Source organism: Branchiostoma floridae, chromosome 19, assembly GCF_000003815.2.
Source record: "Branchiostoma floridae strain S238N-H82 chromosome 19, Bfl_VNyyK, whole genome shotgun sequence".
Lineage (NCBI taxonomy): Eukaryota > Metazoa > Chordata > Leptocardii > Amphioxiformes > Branchiostomatidae > Branchiostoma > Branchiostoma floridae.
In genome coordinates this window covers 1,634,542-1,659,331 of record NC_049997.1, presented here as the reverse complement: position 1 = coordinate 1,659,331, position 24,790 = coordinate 1,634,542, and the positions used below count along the sequence as shown (strand labels likewise).

The 24,790-nt window shown below is 39.4% G+C and overlaps 1 protein-coding gene across 7 annotated transcripts in view; it reads left to right on the top strand.

The window, feature by feature from the left end:
• LOC118406715 (sodium channel protein type 4 subunit alpha-like) overlaps nt 1-24,790 on the top strand; it is a 72,964-nt gene that overhangs the window by 30,835 nt on the left and 17,339 nt on the right. For 5 of the 7 annotated variants that reach the window (XM_035806983.1, XM_035806984.1, XM_035806982.1 and 2 more), the window contains 16 exons: nt 2,307-2,367; nt 3,144-3,285; nt 3,598-3,726; nt 4,916-5,095; nt 5,736-5,825; nt 10,159-10,267; nt 11,428-11,498; nt 13,058-13,258; nt 14,248-14,436; nt 14,669-15,064; nt 17,555-17,843; nt 18,283-18,440; nt 19,535-20,164; nt 21,715-21,894; nt 23,020-23,148; nt 23,758-24,348. In XM_035806983.1, the coding sequence (XP_035662876.1) occupies nt 2,307-2,367; nt 3,144-3,285; nt 3,598-3,726; nt 4,916-5,095; nt 5,736-5,825; nt 10,159-10,267; nt 11,428-11,498; nt 13,058-13,258; nt 14,248-14,436; nt 14,669-15,064; nt 17,555-17,843; nt 18,283-18,440; nt 19,535-20,164; nt 21,715-21,894; nt 23,020-23,148; nt 23,758-24,348 (3,545 nt within the window). The remainder of the gene's footprint in view (nt 1-2,306; nt 2,368-3,143; nt 3,286-3,597; nt 3,727-4,915; nt 5,096-5,735; nt 5,826-10,158; nt 10,268-11,427; nt 11,499-13,057; nt 13,259-14,247; nt 14,437-14,668; nt 15,065-17,554; nt 17,844-18,282; nt 18,441-19,534; nt 20,165-21,714; nt 21,895-23,019; nt 23,149-23,757; nt 24,349-24,790) is intronic. The other 2 variants (XM_035806987.1, XM_035806986.1) reach the window with 2 other exon arrangements.

Here is a 24,790-nt window from a genome sequence, read left to right as displayed (position 1 = left end):
CAACCTGCTCAGGGACCCAAACATACACCAACTATTCCTTACGTCACAAGCTATCTGCCACCAAAAAATCAAGACCATAGCACATTCAAGTCAAAAGATACAAAAAACGGAATATTGCTGCAGTGCCAAAGTTGCATACCAGGGGGACCAAAATTGACCATGACCTTCGTCTTCACAACACCAACCTACATACCAAATATCATGGCAATCCATTAAGAGGTTCTTGAGTTACACTGACCACAAATATCCGGAAACAAACACGCAAGACTGATTTTTCATGGAGATAATTACCTTTGCGTAACTGTTACTAGTCACTGGATCTATTGACTTTAATTTTTTGAAAAATTTCCCATGTGGCACAATCTACTGCTGGTACCAGTAGATTCTTAAGTGTGTTTAAGTGTAAGCATTGTAGAATCTGTTTTAGTTATTACTAACAGCAAGACAGCAAACACTACTACAGAGGCCCCATAAATATAGAAAAAAGAATGCAACATACCTACCAAGCTCTAAAGACAGTCTTATTACCTCCATGAAATGTCATGGAATGGAGGTTATATTTTCTGTTATGTGTCTCTGTCTGTGTAGATGATTACTCAAGAACGGCTGGATGGATTGGTTTCATACTTGTTGTGTTGGTGGGGTGTGATGAAAGCTCGAATCGATGAGATCTTGGGAGCCGTATCTGTCGTTATAATCGATGTAATAATATCAGAAATCACCCCTATTCCTTTTCGCACTTTCGGTAGACCCTCGTGCTTTAAGTGTTTGTTAATGGGCTTAGCTCCAAGCAGATAGTAGGTGATTTGTATGACAGCTGTTTGGGGAACCCCGAGTTTTTTGAATATGATAATTAGTTAGGATATCATGGAGATGTGAAGCGTAAGTATAATTGTAAGAAGTTGAGGTACATTTAACGGTAATGCTTAACAGGTATGGATGTCTCACATACTGTACTGCTGATTTGAATGACATGGTGATTAAAATGCCATTAGGTCCTCTCATCTTAGATGGGTTGGGTGTCAGAAGTTTTATGGGCGATACATATGTTCTGATTTCGTTACGATAAGGGACAGTTGTTAGTTGTCTCTTTTGTAGCCAATGGTACTTGTTTTTTAGCAGACGGGGTTGGCGCCAAGTATTCATCTTACAGTTGATGTAGGGCTATCAGAGGAAAGTGTGCATCTCATTTTTGTACCGTGTGAACAGCTGATGTTATGACATATTGGTGGAAAATCAAATCACCATCTGACTAAAGTTGGCCACATCCCTTCTTCTTTCTGAGTTTCCCAACTTCCTCCCACCACACCGCTCTGAGGCACATAGTCGAACCTCAATAATGCTGACAACCTTAGACAGTTTAAATGCCAAACATCAAGCTTAAGGAACACCACGCTACCATATGCCGTCGACCTCTTAAACGCACATTACACAATTAAGTGTCACATTTTAATAATTACTAATCAGATGGACATCCTCTGTGTCATTAAATAAATACACCACTACTTTCCCATAACATTTATAACCATTACTCTCAAATACAACCAACTATAAACATACATACCATCCACAAAAAAGCAATAAATATTTCATGGAGGTATGAGGTCCCTGAACTCTAGTTGAAATTGAGACAAGCTTGGTTGGTGGCCCTGAAAGACAGAATGAGAGACTGTAGGGGTGGGGAATTTCATGTAACGTGTCTGTCACGAAGAAGAGAGATGCTGCTGATTTTGTGCATCAGGTCAGGTCCACATTATAAAGGAACGGCTGAACAAAATTATATTTAGATTTAGAAATTGCAAAAGTTCCTACTCAAAGGTGGCCAAGTTGCTGTCCTGCACAAGGTGGCAAAGCTGAAAAGGTGGCACCGCCAGGTCTTGCAGCAGTTGGAGTTTTCAGCTTTGATGAGCTTTCTTATTAAAACCATGTGTATTTCGTTATAACTTTTGAATCTGCATACCTGTACTTGGCCAGATAGGTCATGTACAATAAAGGCTATCATCAATGACAAGCCACAATTGCACAGCAACTTATCATGTAAAATGTGAATTCAGCCATAGACTATCTAATAGTATGATTGTCAAGATTCATGCATCAAATGGAAACAAGAAAATTCTGCTTTGTAGTGTACTATATGATAAACATAAAATGGTGGATATTGATCTATTTCTTATTAAACAGTATGGTGTACAATGTCATGTATATCAAGCCCAGAGAATAGTACAGTGTGCTTGTTTCATGCTCTTGTTAAAGAGACAGACATATACTATGTAAACCAACAATTGTCTTTTTTTTCTTTCATCTAGACCATTGGTTGATGGCTCGTGGCTTAGACGGGCTTTGCAGGAACAAGTCAGAAGATGACCCGTGAGTACCTAGTACATGTAATTTGTTATTTGGAAGTGGAGAACCATGAGCTTATTGTCTGGGAAGTGGACAATTGTCTTTATCAGTTATCCTCCTAAGAGAGAAGGGTTTACTTTAGGCGACCAATGCTTTCTTCCTGTTCACTTTAGCTGTCAATCAGACATATTGTACCTACCCACCTAGTCCTTTGACCTCCAGCCTAATTCAAACTGAGAAAAGTTCAACTAAACACTTAGCTGAGACCACAAGCCCTTGCCTATGACACTGCCTCTACTCCATTCTGTAGATAATCTACAGAATGGCGTTGTCATAGGCAATGTGGTCTCAGCTAAGTGTTTAGTTGAACTTTTCTCAGTTTGAATTTAAGCAGGAAAAGTGCCTTATGGATAAACTAAACTTTAACTGACCAACACTAGATTGGGACTCACCCTTTATTTTCGCCCAACTTCGTCAGCTGGAAAGGACCTCCCTACTGTAGCTTCCGGAATGTGACGTCAGAGACACATGACTGAAGCAGAGGCCAGATAACCATCCATCGCTGAACAGAGACGGGGGGGTGACACAGGACCCTCTGCTGCAGTCATGTGTCTCCGATGTCACGTTATGAAAGCTAATTGTTGGTCAATTGGGGTAAGTCCCAATCAATTAAGACTGTTGGTCAGATAAAGTTTATCCAATGTCATTTACCAACACAGATGAACTTTCATGCTAGGAAAAGTGCATTTTTTGCTGTCAGAGATTTTTCACAGCTTTGACTTGATTGGACTTTCCTCCAGGTTTTGTAATCCAGGATTCAGGTGTCTTCGGATTGGAGGGAATCCAGATTTTGGGTACACAAGCTTTGATAACATCGGCTGGGCCCTGCTGACTGCCTTCCGTCTTATCAACCAAGACTACTGGGAGAACCTCTATCAACAGGTGAGGCTGACAGCGGCTGCTGTGTCAATGTTTCATTAATAAGGACAAATTAAATGACAGAACTCTTTAAATATCTGAATAGCCCATGGATTACAACAGACAACTTGAAGGTGCTTGGGTCAGCATTAAGCGCCCTTCATGCTAACTTATACATGGATATGCCAGTCAAGCAGTAGATTTTGTTTCATTTTATTGTAAGACATCTTTTCCTTGATTTTCTACTAACAAGATATTGGGTAAGAAAACAACCAGTGGAGTCTAATTGATTGGTGCAATAAATGATCTCTAATCAGTATTATATCTTGTTTACAGGTCCTTGGGACAGCTGGGCATGCCAATATGCTTTTCTTCCTATTGGTCATCTTCTTAGGCTCCTTCTACCTTGTCAACTTGATTCTTGCTGTTGTTGCCATGTCTTATGAAGAGGCATCACAACAGACGGTAAGACTTAGTTAAGGTTTGAATGTCTTATGGGTGGGTACACAGTAAGATATGCAGACCATGAATAAAATGACTAGTGCACAGTCATATAAAGGCCATGACTAGTGCACAGTAAGATGTAAAGGCCATGACTAGTGCACAATAAGATGTAAAGGCCATGACTAGTGCACAGTAAGATGTAAAAGGCATGACTAGTGCACAGTAAGATGTAAAGGGCATGACTAGTGCACAGTAAGATGTAAAGGGCATGACTAGTGCACAGTAAGATGTAAAGGACATGACTAGTGCACAGTAAGATGTAAAGGACATGACTAGTACACAGTAAGATTTAAAGGGCATGACTAGTGCATGTAAGATGTAAAGGGCATGACTAGTGCACAGTAAGATGTAAAGGGCATGACTAGTGCACAGTAAGATGTAAAGGACATGACTAGTGCACAGTAAGATGTAAAGGGCATGACTAGTGTACAGTAAGATGTAAAGGGCATGACTAGTGCACAGTAAGATGTAAAGGGCATGACTAGTGCACAGTTAGATGTAAAGGCCATGACTAGTGCACAGTAAGATGTAAAGGACATGACTAGTGCACAGTAAGATGTAAAGGGCATGACTAGTGCCCAGTAAGATGTAAAGGGCATGACTAGTGCACAGTAAGATGTAAAGGGCATGACTAGTGCACAGTAAGATGTAAAGGGCATGACTAGTGTACAGTAAGATGTAAAGGCCATGACTAGTGCACAGTAAGATGTAAAGGGCATGACTAGTGCACAGTAAGATGTAAAGGGCATGACTAGTGCACAGTAAAATGTAAAGGGCATGACTAGTGCACAGTAAGATGTAAAGGCCATGACTAGTGCACAGTAAGATGTAAAGGGCATGACTAGTGCACAGTAAGATGTAAAGGGCATGACTAGTGCACAGTAAGATGTAAAGGCCATGACTAGTGCACAGTAAGATGTAAAGGGCATGACTAGTGCACAGTAAGATGTACGGGTCATGACTAAGTGCACAGTAAGATGTAAAGGGAATGACTAGTGCACAGTAAGATGTACGGGTCATGATTAAGTGCACAGTAAGATGTAAAGGGAATGACTAGTGCACAGTAAGATGTACGGGTCATGATTAAGTGCACAGTAAGATGTACAGGTCATACACAATTCTAATATTTTGCATTTTGCCCTTCTGACAGGAGGATGAGGAGGAGGAAGCTATGGGAGCAGCAGGAGAAAGTGGCAGTGGAAGCAGCTCGGAGTCAGATAGTGAGAGTGAAAGCAGCTCCGCTAACGTTGCAGCGCGGAGAAAACGTAGTGGCAGTAGAAGTAGTCGAAGCAGCAGTCGAAGTGGCAGTAAATGTGGAAGCACCTGCAAGGTAGGTGAACTATATAGTCTTGTCATACGCAATGAACTGTTATATCCCTGATTATATCATTACACATCTGACCAATTGGAGGCTATAGTTACATGCAGTACTTCAGACTGATTAAACTGCCAAGCAATATCGACGGATATGTGTGCACAAGAAAGTTTCTTGCTTATATTATAACAGGTCATGAAGTATTGAGGATAGATGTAACCCGTATTATTGATCGCTTTAAACTACAATGACTTGAAAGCAAATATTGTGTGTGCCTTTTTCAATGAGGGAAATGCTGGAAAAAGAGACTGTTTTAAGTCAACAACTTTTAATCAAAACTGAATGTACATGTACATGAAGGTCCTATATTTCCATCAATTTTAAGTAAACATCAAGTGCATCAAGTGTCTGCCCTACTGTCTCACACAAAACCTATATTACATCACATTGTACATTGTATGTACTCGCCATCTTGTGTCATCCTTCTGTACTGTCCCATTTCTCTCCATTAGCAATAATTAATTGTTGATATCAACCCTCCATAGTTTGCAGATATCACATCTTGAAGAGAGCCCCTGCCCCTCCCCTCTCCTCCCCTATAACTACTGTTCCTTACTCCCTAAGGAGACACTAAATGTATTCTTCCCTGTACAAGGTGCACCCTTCGTGCAGCATTGTGTCCTGGACAGCCTTGAATGGAGCATTCCCCTCCAACTCCAACTTCCTGTCCATGCAAGACATAGAGGTACAACCTGCTGAACTTTATTTTAACAAACTTCTGTTCCAATGGGTTAGTATATACAAAATTCATGACTTATCAATAGATCATATCAAATTTTGCGATAGCTTTCTTTCAAAAACTTCAATTTTAGGTTTGAAATTTGAAAAGTGTTTTCACCAATAGAGGGAGAGTACAAAATGTAAGCTTGTATTCTGTGCCAACTGTCCACTGAGGTAATTTCTGGAAATAAATGGTTTAATTGCATGTATGATCTTTTCAAAATCACTGTAATCAAAAATGCACATGAGATACCAAATGTACAAATTGCCTTTCAAAATCTGAGTACTAGCTTCAGTTTGGTAAAAAGAAAACAGCACCAACTCCATCAGGGCAAATCTTATGGAATCCGATGGAGTAATAACAAACTTACAACCAAATTTTAAATGTCTTGAAGTATTGAGAATTGAGGTGATATAACTTGTTACATGTAACGGGGTCCGCCTTTAGATGCTACGCATTTTTACGCGCTCTAACTCACGGCGCTCCATCACTAGTTGCCAAAGAGTGGTCAAGTTTTGATCAATGAATTTTTAACACATTCATCTAGAGACCATACTTGGATAAGGAATGCATTCATACTGTTCATGAACCCTTCACCCTCCGCGTTACAACTGGCAAACGCTGAGGACGTTATCGTGAATATAACTTCCGATTTTGAGCTGCGTTAGACAGTGCGCCCTAACTTGACACGCTTTTGTAATTTGCTCCCTTCGAAAGCTGGTGACCAATTTAGATAAACATAAAATAAAAATTCTAATTCTATGATATATTAGCTTTCTTTTGACAATAGAATTGTGATTGTGTGTGCTTCTCGTCTCCCGTGAGGAGGGCTGAATCTATCACAATCCAGGTCGTGTTTTCATGGGAAATGGGCGAAATGCACTGAATGTGGCGGCCCGACTAACAAAATCATTACGAAAAACGGCAAAATCACAAAAAAAAACCTCATTCGAAACATATTTGACATCACTCTGTGAAGTTTCATTTTTATGGACGGTACGTGTCGTTTGTTAGAGTAACAAATCTTTGGAGCGTTCGCTCGTCTGCCACCTTCAGGGCCACACTCCCCGGGGAAAACAACGGCGGTGATGCTTACATTGTTTTTTCTATGGCCGGTCTTCTACTCAACAAACATTTGAAGACCAATATTTGTAGTGTTTTGTGAAGCTTTATTTCTTACGTGTATGACAGTTGTGTGGCTGTTTTGTACAGGTTGTATATTTAGGGACACGAGCCACCAATACCTAGAAACAGGTGACCACAGTGATTCGGCGCTACCAACATTATTCTGAAAAGTCTGTCTTAAAAAAAAAGGGAAGTGAATATGTGTACTAGGTATTTTTTCAATGGAAAAAAACAGCTGTTTGTTTGGTTTATTTACCTTTCTAATCATCATAGTCAGTGGCAACAAACACGGTGTACTTATGCATAATAAGATCAGCATAACATCCGTGGCATCTTAGGGCAGGAAGCATCTTAGGGCGGCCCCCGTTATAGCATCATATGACAATGTAGCATCATGCAATTTTGGTCCCTGGTAAAAAATACCATTACAGAAACAGCCTGAAATGTGGTAAATCTCATCATTTGAACATACATGAAGCATTGCCTACCTGAAAAATGTTATAATTGACAAAGTTTTCATTCTTTCAGCCAGTGTATTGTTTTGTTCAAGTTATGCAAGTTGGACTGGTATCCACACTGTTCTAGCTCCGGTTTGCTTCCCTTTGCAAATATTCTGCAGAAAAGCAACCAGAGGAGCAAACCGGAGCTAGAATAGGATGGATACCAGGCTAGAAAAAGGCCTAAACCTTTGCTAATTTTCCAGTTATAGGCCATTCATAAACTAGAGTTCCACAATCCCATACCTTCGCTAAATGATTTTACCTTTTAAACTGGTGTATTAATTGTGTTTGTCATCAATTGTACAAAAAAGTTCATTTATTTGCATAATATTTACCGACCAACATTCTTCTCTGTCAGTTACAAATACTGTAAATGCATTTACGTTTGCGGGGATTTAATTTCGCGGTAACGGGAAAATGGACTTTTCGCGGTGGTTTTAATTTCGCGGTAGCACCATGCACTGTAGTCTCTTACTGTTATGGAAAAATATTCGCGGTGGTTTTAAATTCGCGGTGAAGCGGCAGCCGCGAAAACCGCGAACATTAATCCACCGCGAACATTTCTGCATTTACAGTACCACATGTTGCAATCATGTTGCAATTCCTTTGATGGAACAGGGCAGGTTTAGACAATTTCCTCATTAATCATGCAAATTAGACTCCATTTGCATAATTACTATCAAATCTTATCAAGCATCACTTAATTACTTAAGCTATCTGCATACCAAAAATCACGACAATCTGTTTATACCTTCTCGAATAATTTTGTCTCTTTCAAAGTCTGAAACTAATTGGAGTTTCCCAAAAAGCTGCTAGGGGGCCCAAACCTAATTACCACTTACTGCCAAGAGCTATCTACCACTAAAACAAGAGCTTCTGAAAAAAGCTGGTCTTTCGCTTACTTATATATATACTTATACTTATATATATACTTATGGGTGCCAAGTCTGCAACGTTGGCAGCTCTGGCACAGTTTGGTCAAGTGCTAGGTTATATAACTGTTTAGTAAGGTAGTGGTTCTCACAGAGTATATTTTACTTGAACTGTATAATAACACAACTGTATGAATGATACATGAATTAACTTTATTCGGATTGTTTCGCTGTTAAGAACGACTCTGTTACAGTACAACAGGGTTTTATCAAAGTGCACTGTAGTAATCAAATTTATCAGTAGATGTGTCCTGAATTTCTGAAAGAACAAACAAAGTATTGTCACCATAAACAACATAAAATATTAACATGGCATATACAGTAATGGAAATAATTTTTTTTAATGGCAAGATCAAGAGAAAGGTACTAGATATTTTAAACTAAAACAGGTCTGTGGTATGTTTAATGGAACGTTTCGTTTCTTTTAGTAACGCAATTATGCTTTTACTTGACGGAGTCGTGACGTCATGCGTCAGACTCACTCCGTCGAGCTCGGTCAGAATCTTCCCTTTCGAAATTATAAATTAAATGTGGGTAATTCTATTTTCAACGCATCCGAGGGCTACTATTTTGCTGAAAGAAGTTTGTTACACGAAAATAGCCTGAAATTTCTTAGAGTAAGAAATTTCCGAATACGCCCTCCTCCCACACCATGTCAGATGCAGCGCACGCATCTTACACAATTCTAGATTTTGTAGCGGTGATTTTCCATAAAACAAAGTAAATGACATGTCAAACTGTTCTCTACCATGTCTGTTTTATTATAACCAAACAGCGAACATGTTAGTTTATAAATTGTACACAATCTTACGAAGAAATCCTCACCGTTCACATCCGTCTCTGCAAATTCCTGCTTATAAGCCATGCATAAACCAAGCAGCACATTCATGGTAGGCCGATACGTATGTCATACATACTTGCATGGCCTTTGGCAACGTCGAATCTGCAGCGACCAATATCTCGCTAGCACGATATGGCATGGACCGCAAACCAAGCAGCACATTCATGGTTGCCCGATACGTATGTCATAACGTTACATACCGTCGAATCTGCAGGGTAGAATATCTCGCTAGCACGGTATGGCATGGTCGACCCAGACGGACAGAAATCTAATTTCCGTCTGATTGCCTTTCGCCGCGGAAGACAAAAAGCAAGTTCTGCTGCAGTACTATAGCAAGCTGCTAGGGAGCCCAAAATCTAATCGTCCCAAGGTCTCATCAAGACCTACCCGTATCCTAAGTATCAAGACAATCGGATTATCCATGTGGGCATTCTAGAGATATGCTGGTCAACTACATACCTAACGTTACATACACTCATACATACATTAACACAACACACACAAATGCTACTGAAATTACATAACCTTCTGGCAAAGGTGAGAACAATTTAGCAAATTTTTCCTTTAGAATTCATGATTTGCTGATTTTGTTTTTCATGTTTGTTGCATGCTTTATAATTGTAGTAATCCTGCTGATACAGACACATTTTATCAATAACAAAGCATCTACATGTAACTGTAATGTACACGAAGGGACCTTTGTCCATGGTAAACACTAAGTACAAGCTTTCACCAATCTGAGATCAGTTTGGTTGGCTAAAAGGGAATTTCTCACAAAACATACGTCCATGCAGACATTTATTTTTTGGCTCGGATCTCTTCGAGGCAGAAGAAGCCATAGCCTCTGCTGAAACAGTCAGAAAGAACTTGTATGTGATTCTGATGTGACTTTGACTCAGATGCAGCCGGATGGAGAGGTGGAAGCAGTTCAAGAAAAACACACAATGGAGGAGACTGAGAAAGAAAAATCAGAAAAGGAAATTGCAGTGAGGAAGGCTGGTTTTGTCCGTAAGTATGGGCATCAATGTGTATATATGAATGGTTTAACAGTAACTGCAGGTATTTTATCTTTGGTATTACGTGTATTACACACCACTCCCTCATAGAAAATGATCTGCCTTGTTAGAGCACACTAAGGCCCCGTTCATGATGCAAAAAATAAAATGGTTCTATCGGTTTGGCCAGCTAAAACGGATAAGTTTTGTCATCATGAACGCTCCGAAATGGATCTGAAGCGATAGGAAACGTTTTTTTCGGAACCTCCTCGCGAGGTAGTATTGAAATGGTTTCTTCCTTATCCGGAATTGCGAATTTGCATCATGAACGCAAAAGCGGCGCGATCCGTTTTACATCCAGGCATGGGGGAAAAGTACAATTTTTAATGTGTCATTCGGGTGTTTCGGCCGTGTTTTCAATCGTAAAATTCGTTTTTATTATCGGGCCGCCTCCTGGTCGACTGAGGAGCTAGCAGTCCTGATATCGTAAGGGGAATGTGTCAGGAGATCCAGTGGAAATGTCATAGCATGGCATATATCGTGACCACAATGTTTTCAGAGGCATTTCCAAGGTCATAACAGAACCCAGCTTTGAATTCAGTAAGACATTGGTTCAATTTCGAACAAAGACCAATAGTCTGACACAGAAGTACAAGTTTGGGCAAGATCACAACAGCCTCAGGGGTCAGAGGTCGCATTACCATGCATTACCATGCCTTTTCAAGGAACTGAAACAGTTTGCAAGTTTGCATCATGAACGCAAAATGCAAACCGTTTCCTGTCGTTTGCTGTCGGATTTCCAGGCCTAACCGATAGAACCGTTTCATTTTTTGCATCATGAACAGGGCCTAACACTCCTTTTTCTTTCACTTTCTTATGATGGATAATGGGGATTACGCAGCCCTGATATTGTACACCTGCTGATGGGACAGCTCCTGGGCTATGGACTCTATAGTATCAGGCTGCTAACACTAACCCAGTTAATTTGTTTGATTTGGAAGTGAGGCCACAACCTTTTTTTTCTGACAGGTACACTATATACAATCAATTTTGTCATGTAGAGTTGACGTAGAGGGGTAGATCATAGATGTCACCAATAAGCATGCCGAGGAAAAGTTCCACAAATAATTGGTTTGAAGATGTGATGGAAGTTATTTTTTATTTTATTTCCAGGTGATGATGAAGAATACGATTCATCGGACTGGGAGACTGATGATGAAGAACCACCTACTCCATTACAAATAGTGAGTGTTGTTATATCTGGAACCTTTTGTTTCTGATGAGGACTATGTGTTCTTGCTCTGCACCTTAATATGAGGTTACTAATAATAAGTATACGTCATCTATATCTCATATTAAGGCTTAGTGACTTGTTTTGACTTGACATCTCGTTTTGTCTTTGCTTTGCACTTTTGTTTGGTTTTTGCTTTGCTTTGTACAAATGTACCTGGTACAATGTAGGGTGGACTGAACAGTGTAGGATGGACGGGTACAATGTAGGGTGGACTGGTACAATGTAGGGTGGACTGGTACAATGTAGGGTGGACTGGTACAATGTAGGGTGGACTGGTACAATGTAGGGTGGACTGGTACAATGTAGGGTGGACTGGTACAATGTAGGGTGGACTGAACGGTGTAGGATGGACTGGTACAATGTAGGGTGGACTGAACAGTGTAGGATGGACTGGTACAATGTAGGGTGGACTGAACAGTGTAGGATGGACTGGTACAATGTAGTGTGGACTGGTACAATGTAGGGTGGACTGAACAGTGTAGGATGGTTTTAATGTTATACGTATGTTTGATGATCTATTACATATATTGCACCAAGTATCAATAAGTAAGTATCAAAAGTGAACATCCTTTCAAGGCCAGAAATCTATTTCTGATGCATTTTACATTGGTACACAATCGAATGAACTCCAACGTACCTCAACAGCACCTCAACAGTACCTCTGCTCAGTGTAATAGGAGATTTATGTCATTTCCTTTGCTGTAAGGGTATTTTGATTAAGGTTGGACAATTGTAGTTCATGATATGTTACCTGTGGTTTTTGACATGTCATAACAATGTCCTTTAAATTTATATTTTCTTTTGATTCTCTTTTTAATACATTTTGATAATTTTTGAGAAATTGACAACACTGTGATTTCATCTGGACTTGAAACACAACAGTGCCTCACGTCAGTGAGAGTGCAAGAGAAAAGTGGCTAAAATAGCGCAAAGGTGCCTCTGTGAACGATTCTGCCTCCAACATGCCTGTGACCCTTAAGGTAGACTGGTGCAATTTAGGGTGGACTGTTACAATGAAAGTTGGACTGGTACAATGGTACAATGAAGGGTGGACTGGGACCATATTGGGACTATATGTGGTGGATTATAACAATGTTGGGTGGACTGGTACAATGTTAAGTGGACTACTGCACTGTAGGGTGGACTAAATAATGTAAGGTGGACCAAACAATGTAGAGTGGACTGGTGCAGTGTATAGGGCAGACTGGTACAATGTAGGGCAGACTGGGACCACATAGGGTGGATTGGTACAATCTAGGGTGGATGTGTAATGTAAGGTGGACTAGCACACTGTCGGGTGGACTGGTACAATGTAAGGTGGACTGTTACAATGTAGGGTGTACTAGTACTAAGTAGTTTGGACTGGTACAATGTAGGTTGATTAGTACGAACTATTACTCAGGGGCTACCAATGATGTGGTTATCTGTCTAGAATCTGTACAAATGATGTCAATAAGATAAGTTATTGATAAGTACAATTAAAGACTTTTTTGCTGCCTTCTCTTGCAGGCTTTTAATGTGCTGTGTGGCTGGAAGTGCCCGCCATGTTGGAACGTCATCGCCAGAATCAGTTTCCTGTTCATCTGTGACCCTGTCATGGAGCTCTTCATCACGCTGTGTATTATATTCAACACAGTCTTCATGGCCATGGACTATCACGACATCTCGCAAAACAAACCGTTTGAAAAGACCCTGGAAGTTGGCAATTATGTAAGGGACTTAAACCACCTATCTAGTGCCATGTAAACTATGTTTCCATTCCTTGTACATGTACTGTATGTTTACATATACATGTATACCATTGGGAACAAGTGGTCAGTCTTAAAGGGGCATTCCACTCCAGAAGGGAGTCTTGTTTTCCAATAGATAATGTGGCAATGAATACATAATCAGCCGAATTCTGTGGAATTCACCTTGGGATGAATTACGTGATGTGTACAATAATGACAATCACTTAACCCATGCAGACCCTACCCATGCATTCCCTATACGCATAGACACTGTGTTTATCGTACATATTTTCGGAATAAATGAGGTACGCTAAGCACACCGAGAAGGCAAATTGCTCATAAGATAGCAAAGAATACAAGAACAAGAGGAGATTTCTTAGCGAACCTGAAATTAGTTTTGTAACCTTACCTAAAAGTCTTGCATTGTATTCAGCCATAGGATTAATTCAATTAGAGGGTACTTGGGGAGTTTAGTAGAAGACTGAAAACTTTTGAGGCATGTGGAGCAACTGGGTACTTTATCGTATAATGTGAAGTAGTATACAGTTATCACTTCCTAAAATTAATATTTATCGGAAAATAACACTCCCGTGTGGAGTGGAATGCCCCTTTAACTACAGCATGTACAGTAGCTCATCTGTGTTGGTAGTAATCATGGTACTACTTTGGTTAGGTTTCCATATTGCATAATCAAAGTATACATGGTATTATGCCACTGAATCAATGGGCAATGTGCTCTTCATTTTCATTCAAGACATGTGTACTATATGATTGCATAGTGTTGTCATGAAGGGTTAACATGCTATTTCTCACTACATTTTTCTTTAAATTTTTAGCCAAATGTTGAGTTCCAAATAGTAGTGTTGATAATCAAAGCAAAAGTCCAACAATGTTTCTAAAGACAAAGTACGACTGCTCCAGCAATACATTCCTAACAATCTGTGAATCTTTTTTGTCTCCATTCTACAGGTTTTCAGTGGAATCTTTGCAGGGGAATTTTTTTTCAAGTTGATTGGTATGGGGCCAAAAGATTACTTTGCAGTGGGCTGGAATATGTTTGACTCCTTCATCGTGATTCTCAGTTGTATTGAGATCTTGATGGAGCAGTTGATGGGTGGCGGTCTAGCAGGATTCTCAGTTCTTCGATCATTTCGATTGGTTAGTGACATTTCTCTGTCTTACGAACATTAACTTTAAGTGCCTTGATATTTGAGTAATAACAAGACTTAATTTTTAGAAAAATATCTAGAATTATCAACTTTTGTGGAAAAACAATGATCTTCAAAATTACTTTTCTGAAACTTTCCCATTATGAACTCAGCTACATGTTGATAGGTCATCATTCAGGTCTTTATTTTCTTTGTTAACTCATGCATCATATCTTTTCCAGCTCCGTGTCTTCAAGTTAGCCAAGTCCTGGCCCACGCTGAACAAGTTGCTGTCCATCATTGGGAATTCCATGGGCGCCCTTGGGAACTTGACCTTTGTCCTGGGCATCGTCATCTACATCTTTGCTGTGCTTGGCATGCAGGTGTTTGGCGAATGCTACAGGACATGGACACCGCTCTTGGATAGGCCTCGTTGGAACTTTGAGGACTTCCTTCGTAGCTTCATGATTGTGTTCCGCGTCCTGTGTGGAGAGTGGATAGAATCCATGTGGGACTGCATGCGCTGCGACATAGTCAAGTTTGAGAATTGTCCTGGTCATGAAAATCCAGAGGAAAAAGGTGTCAGATATACCTGTGTCCCCTTCTTCCTTCTGACAGTTCTCATCGGCAACCTAATTGTACGTACCGTTTCTTTACTGTTATTTGTTGAACTTGACAATATGCTTTGGTTATACTGACCACACCAATTTGATTAATTATTCTTGAAATGATTTGAAATTTTTGAAAAGTGATTACTCACACAATTCAAGGTATCTGTAAGTGGTCATATTTTGGCAGTTCAGCAAGAGCAGCATTGTCTGTAATTTTTTTGCCTCCAAGCTCCATTCAATACAATGTGTCTACTAGGTACATAGTGCTGTGCACCCCAAGTCATGTTCAGGTTCACGTCCTGGCATTCAGGTTCCCAGACCAGAATCCATGACATTGTCTTTCAGTCTTTTTATACTGTATTTCAGTCATACGTAAAATTGCATGTTGGCATAAATTTTACATTAAATTTTACAGTTCAAAAATGCATGCCAAATTATGTACAGTCAGTAGTAAACACAACAACAGCAATGTTTTCATTTGTTTCCCAATTTCATGATCTATTAAAGGTATTTAACAGGTTTACTTTAGAATCAAAAGGAGAATGTAGTTTAGAACTGGTTCCAGATTTTTGGGGGAACTGAAGCTATGTCCAGTTCTGGTCTGGGTGCATATAACGTTACATGTAACTTCCTGCAAATATCTAAGAGCTGATAAATTGGTGTGGTCTCAAAGCCCACAGAAGTCAAACTTCACATTCTACATATGCATTGACACTGTGACAGTGTTTTAGATAGCTTAGATAGCTTAGAAATTTATGACATCATTAGCTGCTTGTGTACGTGAACAGAATGTCTTTTCACTCATAATTGTATAATTCTTTAGCACTCATGTGAAAATGCCAGTCATAGCAGTTGTGTTTTTGACAGCATTTCAACTTTCAAATCTAACTTGAGGATGAATAATTCACAGGTTATGAGGACATTTCCTAACAGACTATTTCTACATGATTTCTACAGGCGAATGAACTACATGGAGCCAAACAGTGGATGATTGCGGCATATACCATTTCATCATCATCTCGTCTTTGCAGCCATCTTCATAATAACATCTAGATCACAGAGTCACATGTAATTTGCATCACATTGTTCCTTAGGGATTTAGTTTATCAAAATGGTTCTTTTGGGGTGGGGTACTTTGTAATCTGTAAATTCATCGACAAGTCTTCTTTCCATTGGCAGTCTCTGACAACCTCTCAGATATGGCTTACCAATAAATTAACTCTCAGACATGGCTTACCAACAAGCTTACTTGAAAAGTTGTCATAAAATGTAGGATATTACAGCAGTTTTTCAATAGGGCCCTCAATTTTACCTCTGTTTTAAAAACAGTGTTAAGTTACATGTATTTAGTATGTGTATTAAAAAGGATAACAGTGTAAGGACTGAAGTTTTCAGCTGTGTGCCCTAACTCCCACATTATTTTCTACTTCCCCCATCTACAGCTGGCATATGTTTTAACAAGTGCTAACATGTACATACTAACCTCAGCTGTCCCATCTTACCTGTACCTCACACTCCCAACATAAATTTATACAGGTCTCAACAATATCAACATTTAACTTAGATCAAATTATTGATGATTGGCACTTAGGGGCAACATATGGCACCTCTCCACTCCAAAAAGTTGAAGAATTGTTCTACATGATCACCATCAAAATGACAGGACATAGTTGGAGTGTTGATAACCACTGTTGCCAATCTCTAACTTCCAGGTGCTTACATGTATATCTAGTGACAGCCCAAAAGCTCTCCTCACCATCAGGACATGAAACACCTGCCAATTCTGTACCCCAGTAGCTATAGGCATGCTTACTTGCCTGTTCTTGTACACACTGTTCACCATTTTACTTGTGCCAGTCCCTGTCCGTATTCTACATTCATCAATGCTGATGCAAAGAATCTTTTCCAGGTTGACCACAGGAACTGTGAACTATAGACAAAGAAACTAGCAAACAATAAAAACTTCCTAGCAGTTTTCTCAGTTGCAAAATGTATACAAATTTGTAACAATGGGGTAAACTTGTCCTGATGGACCTTGGGGCATTAGTGGAATGTCTCTTAATCTTGTTAATGATTATTCTTTCTGAACCCACTTACTAAACACACATGTGACTAACAATTCCTTTACATTATTGTTTGTGACTATTATGTCTCTGTTTTCCTTGTAGGATGTCAATGTCTATCTACGTATACCGTGCAGTTACTTATTCTTGTGCCGTCTCCCCAATTGACAACCTAACCTCTCCAATACCACTAATCACTCTATTTGCACCTCAGCCAGATACAAGTATGGATGTAACATTATATATTTGACTTTGTGGTTCAACAGACTTTTCAGCACTAAGGCTAGGGAAGACAGAAATACTTTGTGCCAAAGGAAACTTTTTCAATCTAAAAGACATGACTGTGCATGTTGAAAGAAAGACAACTATTGAATTTTTAATGTAGGTGTTTATACTGTTGACTAATTCAGTTATATTACTAATTGCACCTTTCTGTGTTCCTTGTCCATTACAGATTTTGAACCTGTTCCTTGCTTTGCTCCTCAGTTCATTTAGTGGGTTGGAAGAGTCTGGAGATGAAGGCAGCGGAGAACCCAACAACATTGTGATCGGCGTGAACAAGATCATTTTTTTCTTTAAGTACATCATATATTGTTTCCTACCTTGCTTTGTACCAAAACCAAAGAAAAACTGGCCACCATTTGACCAGGAGGAGGAGGAAGATGCTGAAGATGAAGGTGGAGATGATGACGAGGAGTGGAAGATTGAGAAGACTTATGTGGATGGGGAGGTCCCAACCATGGGTGGGGATTTCTGCTTTACTGCTAAATTTGTTAGTGACTGTGTCATCAATGCATTGAATTTTACTCATTTAGTAGTTATAAGACCGTGGAAGATCTCGAACCAACATTTTCTTTACCTTGAATCACAGCCATTAGATACCCTCCTTCTGGGTAGTGAGACTGTCCTAGCTGTGGCGGTAGTAGTTGCACAATTTCTCTTCCAATCTTTTCGAAAGTTTTATTCTGCTTAAGTATACATACAGTAGATGTCAATACTAATTACTCACATATACAACACATGTTTGAAAATCATTGAATTCAGCAAAGCCATAAAATCTTCCGATTGGTTTTGGTCCAGAGTTGTATAAGATTTAGATACCTGATACAAAACAACTGTAACTGTTGTCCATTTGAATAACAATCCTCATTGGATGATTCTCTTTTCGTCCTCCTTACTTAGATGGCGAGGCAGTTGTGCTCCAAAATGGTTATGTTGGGAAACGGCCATCCTTGGCAGAGTCCGGTACACCATGGAGCTCTCAGAATGGGATACCTGTAGCCATGTGTGGCTTCAACTCCGAAATGGACATCATCGACGTCACCAAGGCTCCTAGGAAGGTGAATGGTACTTCCTAACTGGTTTCATTAGATTGTTTAACTTCCTATTGACCATGATACCTTCCAAGGTTAGAGCCTGTGACGAGGCCTGGTATTTTGTCTGTTTTATGCCATCATGATTACATGATTTTATATTCTCCGCAAATAGCACTTACATGTAAACCATTGTTTTACATGACTTGTAACATCAACTCTCTTAATTCTACCAAATGCCATGATTATTATCGCCACATGAGAAAAATACGTACTTTTTAAAAAGTGATTTAAAGAGATGTACAAATGCAATACCTCCAGTAATCCTTAGGTATATACACATCAGATATTTAGATGTTCAAGACAATGTTGAAAAGGACTCTACAGTCAAGTTTTTTTGACATGGCAGTATTATAATGACACCCAGTGGAATTATAAGGTTGATGTTACTATGATCATTAAATTAAATACTGAAATGATAAGAAAAAGATTAGGTGTGGTTTGGTGTCACAAGCACTTAGTAGTAATAAGAAATTAGTAGTAATAGCACTATTTTAATTTCAATGAAGGTTAGACATCCAGGTGAACAACACAACGGGATAAGATATGGAGATTACTTCCAGATGTTTTGAGTGACATCCGTTAGAACACAGAGTAGGAAAATGTACCTGTACCTTAAAGAAGGAAATACATCAAGCTTTCCAGTACAATGTTATAATTAGTTACATGTAACTATTTTTTGTCAGTTTTTATTGCATTTAAGAAATGTGGTTGCATTTGCAAAAGGGTACTTTGAGCACAGCCATATGAAAGTATGCCACAGATGCATAAGGATGCTGCCAACTTCCTCCCAACCATTCCCAACTGTTTGACAACTTCCAGACAGCCATCCCTTCCAACATCTCCTGACTGCACCTGACTTTAATTGAAGGTCAACTCCCATTCACACAAGACCTTACTCAACACTCATGACAACCATTGTATGGAGAGGGCTTGGAGTAGTTGGGAGGCATGGTTCAAGCCATGTGGAAATGGGGGCTTTACAGATATTATACATTGTACATCTAAATCACAGTAATGCAAAACTTTGGACTGACAGTTTTCACTACCTTGTCTTTCAGAAAAAGGAATCAGAGAGCAATGAAAAAGAGTCAGAAAACCAGTACATTCCAGATGGTGAATGCATAAAGGATAATAAGGAAATGGAAGAATCAAAAGATGAGAATAAGGATGGCAATCGGTCATCGTCCACCTCTAATGGGCTCAGCAAAGCAAGTACTACCCCAGCTAAAAGTTCCAGTGAGCCATCCTTGTGCCAGAAAGAAAATGGTGTGGTCCCAATGATGGATAAGATAGGAAATGGACTCGGTTCAATACCTGATAAATTATCTGACGGTGTGTTGTCCAATGGTAAGCTATCTGAGGGTATGCTTGACCCTGCGTACACTCCCACCAAACTGTCTGATGGTGTGTTGAACATGGATGAGAAGCCAGATGGCGACCTCCCTGACGACCCAGGCTCCCCAGGCTCGAAGGAGAAGCAGAGCGACTATGCAAGTTCTGGTGTGATTGTAGAATATCCACCAGACTGCTGGCCAGAAAAGTGGGCTATGCCATGTTGTGATGAGTGCATCAAGTCACCAATCGGCATCAAGTTTGCTGCTCTGAGAGTCAAGGCTTACTGGATCATTGAACACAATTACTTTGAGACCTTCATTATCATAATGATCGTCTTGAGCAGTGGAGCACTGGTAAGATATACATTGTTACTTCACTGAAGGCTCATTCTCTTTGAAATAGATGTGCCAAATGCTATCACCAGCCTTTATGACTTAATATGGAGCCAATAACCGACAACCCCACTTCTTTCTTCATTTCCCCACAACACCTGTAATGTTTTACAAAAGATGCTCAACAATATTCGTATTGGTGGATGGCATAGAAGAAATCATAGTCACGAGAAAGACATAAAGAATTAAAAAAAGTGGTAAAAAAACACTTCAGATCCCAGAATGATTGTTTGACATGTAAACCCAAACCATCTGACAGATCACATTACATCGCTACCTTCACTGATCTTGGAGTCTGTGTAAGGTGGTTTATGCTTATCACCAACTTTGGTAAGAAATGTTACTACCATGAGCAAGACAGTTGCAATGTTCATATTAGCTGGAAATTGCCATTTTTGTGATGCTTGACAGTTTTTCTGGCTTTATATAGGAACAAGAAAGGTTTGATAACTCATTTGTAGACAACATTGCTCAACAAAATATTGTAAAGAAACATTACCATTGTTCATGCTTTCTACGTCATCTATTTGACCTTGTGTGAAAAAGATATTCGCTTTTTAATGTTGATTTATACGTCACCTCATACCTAAATGATGTATCTAAAACAGTAAATCGTTTTGAAGGAAAAAAAAGGTTAATATGTGTACTGTAAGTGTTGTAACAAATGTTACCTGTGTGTAACCTAAGTTTGTTACCTGCCTGTAAGATATAAAATATAAGTTGTGATTTTTATGTCAATGTTTTGGAATGGCTATTGTTAATTGTTTAATTTTCCTAAACAATAACAGGTTAGACTTAAGAATCAGCTGATTGTTATTTCAAACCTAAAATTGCTCTTTGGCACATTTCAATGGGAATGAGCCTGATGCTTAATGATGTTTTAGTTTTTATTAAGCAATCACTGTTCACATGTAAAGTTTTACTCTGGGACAATAACTTCTGATTTGAAAAACAAATACTAGACAATTTTCCCTCCATGGGAAGAAATAGTTTTTCTACATGTGCAATATAACAAAGTTTATGTTTGTCACAAACTATTTCTGATGGTTGTAAAAGCTTGGTACCCACTATGAACATTAGCAACCCTTCAGAGCAACATTCATCACAGGTTCTCTGGCGATATTTGTAGATAACATTCTCTCTTAAGCACCTTCTCAGGTGTGGTCCCTTTTATAGATTCTGAAGATTTTTCCCACAGAAGAATTGATGTCAAAATTTCTTGTGCTGAAAATCACAGTTGAAACGTGTAATGGACAGAATACACTTCAACCACTCTGAAATTTATTGAAACTGTTAATTTATATTAAGCTGGATTGAGAGCTTAGACATAAGGACAACATAAGCCAGGTTCGACAAGTATAGTTCTGAAGTCTTTGATTCACTAAGAAGGTATTGTAAAATTCTAATTATTGTATTTTTTGCGCATGACGATCACTAAAGATGTGCAGTAACTGTTGCAGTGTCTTGAAAATGTTACATTTTTATACCAATATGTCTTTTTGTTGCCACAGGCTTTTGAAGACAAATACATCAACACCGAGGAAAAGATTATCGTCAAAACTGTCCTTGGATATGCGGACTATGCCTTCACGGTCATATTTACCATTGAAATGGTTCTCAAAATGCTTGGCTATGGGTTTAAAACATACTTCACCAATGCCTGGTGCTGGCTGGATTTCATCATTGTCATGGTAAATGTCCAACAGATCTTATACCCATTTCCTGTATCTATGTACATGTATTGTGCATTGGAGCTCTTTACCAGGCATACTGTGCCATGTATTTCCAACATTATGAGAGTAACGTTCAAATGGATTTGTAGAAAATCTCTCTCGTCTTGCATTGCCAATTTTTTTTTAGTACTCCATCATACTAGACAGGACCTTATGGCAGTCATGGTGTCTCTGAGGATGAACTAAACTGAACATTTACTGCTTGTTTTGCCCCATTTGTTGCTATCTACAGTTACGCTACGCCTGACGACCCACTTCTTTCTGCTTGAAATAGGAAGAGAATCATTAGCAAACATTTTGACAATGTCTTTTGTTAATGACAAAGAATTTACGGCATGGGGAACTCGACCCACACATGTCTGATCACAATTCACCCTTGTTTTTCTCGCCACTTACCTTCTGATTTGCAAAAAAAAACAAATGCCTGGAAAGTAATGACTGCAATGATTTGAAATTTGGAGAATATTGATAAAAGGCTTCATACTACGATGTTGTGCCTCTAAATTTGAGTTGTGCTTGTTATTTCTGGGTGAGGCCCTCGTAGTTTCCTCAATCAGGATGTCTCAGTTCTTTATGTAGAATGGATTACCTTGTATGGTGCAACCACGGCTCAAAATGCCACCTGCATATACAGGTTAGTGCATGTATAATTGGTGTGGTGCAGGTATTTGTGATGTCTACCTGCACCTTACCTGCACAGGTCCATTACATGTACTATGATATAGGTATATGTGGATTTTTACTAGGTTTACTGACTGGTAGCACATGTGTAGTATAAAGGAAATAATAGCAATAGTTACTGAACAGTTTTTGATATGATCCATGCTTCCTGAATTCTGAGTGGTTCAGGTAAAATTTGTCTGGTGCAGGTAATTTGCAATGTTACCTGCACCAGTGCAGGTATGCAGAAAAAAGGATTTCAAGCCCTGAAACATTTAGTAGTTAATTACTTGTAGGTTTCACTGCAGCTGCAAAGTTGGGCAAAAGCTTTCAATTTAACATTATACCAGGTCTAACATTATTTAAGTTGTCCACCGTCATACCATACAAAGTTGATGAAGGAATATTCTTGTCCCCTGATAGGCTTCCCTGGTCACTGCCATCCCCAACCTGATGGGCATGGGAGACTCCGTACCGGAAAGCCTGAAGACAGTGCGGGTCATACGTGCACTCCGACCCCTGCGAGCTATCTCCAGGGCAGAGGGCATGAAGGTAAGCACAGGCAACTCTCATCACTGTGTCCGTCATCACTTGTACAACTGTATCAGATTCTATAGACTGTTTCCCCCTTGTAAGCAATGGGTAAGGGCACAACCCATGCAAATACGTGCTTGTCTACATGCCAAATTGTGGGCAATCTTTTGGGATCTGTAAGTGGTAAGTACCGCCTCCGTACAAACTCGTAGGGAATCTGACGAATTTTGGAGCATGCAGACACACCATAGAACTTAATGTGCAGGCAAAACTTTGGGTGCCATTGGGCTGCGGATTCACTCCCGTACGTGCCAGTATAGGTGACACGCCTGCCCTGTATAGACAGACTGAACGTTTTCAGAAATACATGGACATGGCCCCCAAAAAAAATGTACAGACAAATTGCACGTACGGCAGGTTGTGCCCTTAGCTTAAGAGAAGGTTTAAAAACACAGTTTGATTTTTGCCCAACTACATTGTGCACATCTGGACCAAGTACATTACATGTAATATAACCAGATGATGTCCTTACCTTAACAAGGCAGAATCATACAGGCTTGTCTCAAGATTTTGAGTTATTGCACAGATTCAGGTCTTTTACTAAGTATTTTATTGTCTTGCCTTCAGGTTGTTGTCAACGCTTTAATTGGTGCGATCCCTTCTGTGACAAACGTATTGATGGTATGCTTAGTGTTCTGGCTGATTTTTGCCATCATGGGCGTCCAGCTGTTCAAAGGAAAGTTCTTCAAGTGTATGGACGAAGTCAACAACCCGGGAGAGTTCAAAATGAAGACGTGCATCATTTTCAACGAGACCTTCTGTAACGACCCTATCGCTGAGGTCATCCCGGCCACCTGTTATGATTTGAATAAAAATGAGAAGCCTGCCTGCGTGTTGATGGAAGGGCCCACCGACTATTGCGAGACACAAGCCATATGCCAAGAGTGCAACAACTTGTACAAAACACCTACAAAGATAGCAGAACTGTGTGAAGATTTTCAGGAAATGTGCAATATTACCTGCCCAGCATCGTACAATGTAGGTTACAAAGTTACTGAAGACGTGGAGGACTTTCTATGCTATGATGAAAATGGAGGTTTAAAAGGACCAGAGATGTATTTCAACAAGAGCGTGTGTCTAGCTAGGAACAAAACCTGGGAAAATTACAAGATAAACTTTGACAACGTTGGAATTGCTTACTTATCACTACTACAAATAGTAAGTACATCATATTTGGTACAAACTATTGAAGTGTTAACCTTGCTGTTGAGCACGAAATTGGTACTTATTTCTTTGTTTTCATTGATTTAAAAAAATGACATTTATCTCTCACATGATAATCTTAAGACACCTTTAGTTAATATAACCTGTCCCTTGATGTCCCTAGACTTTGACCATGATTATCGGTTTACGTGTACTTCATTGTACTTTTACATGTACAAAATGTACTTCATGGTTATGTTTTCTGAAATGTCAAACCAAAATTCAATTTTGTTCATTTGTTTTTTGGTGCCCTGGTGGCTTTCCCTGGTACTACATTATATACAGCAGAACTTAGGGTTTTGAAATCTGGCCTGTGTGAAAAATGATGAAAAAAAGATGCATTTGGATATTTGCACATTTTACTCCAGGACCTGCCAAATTTTTGGTCATTTGGAAA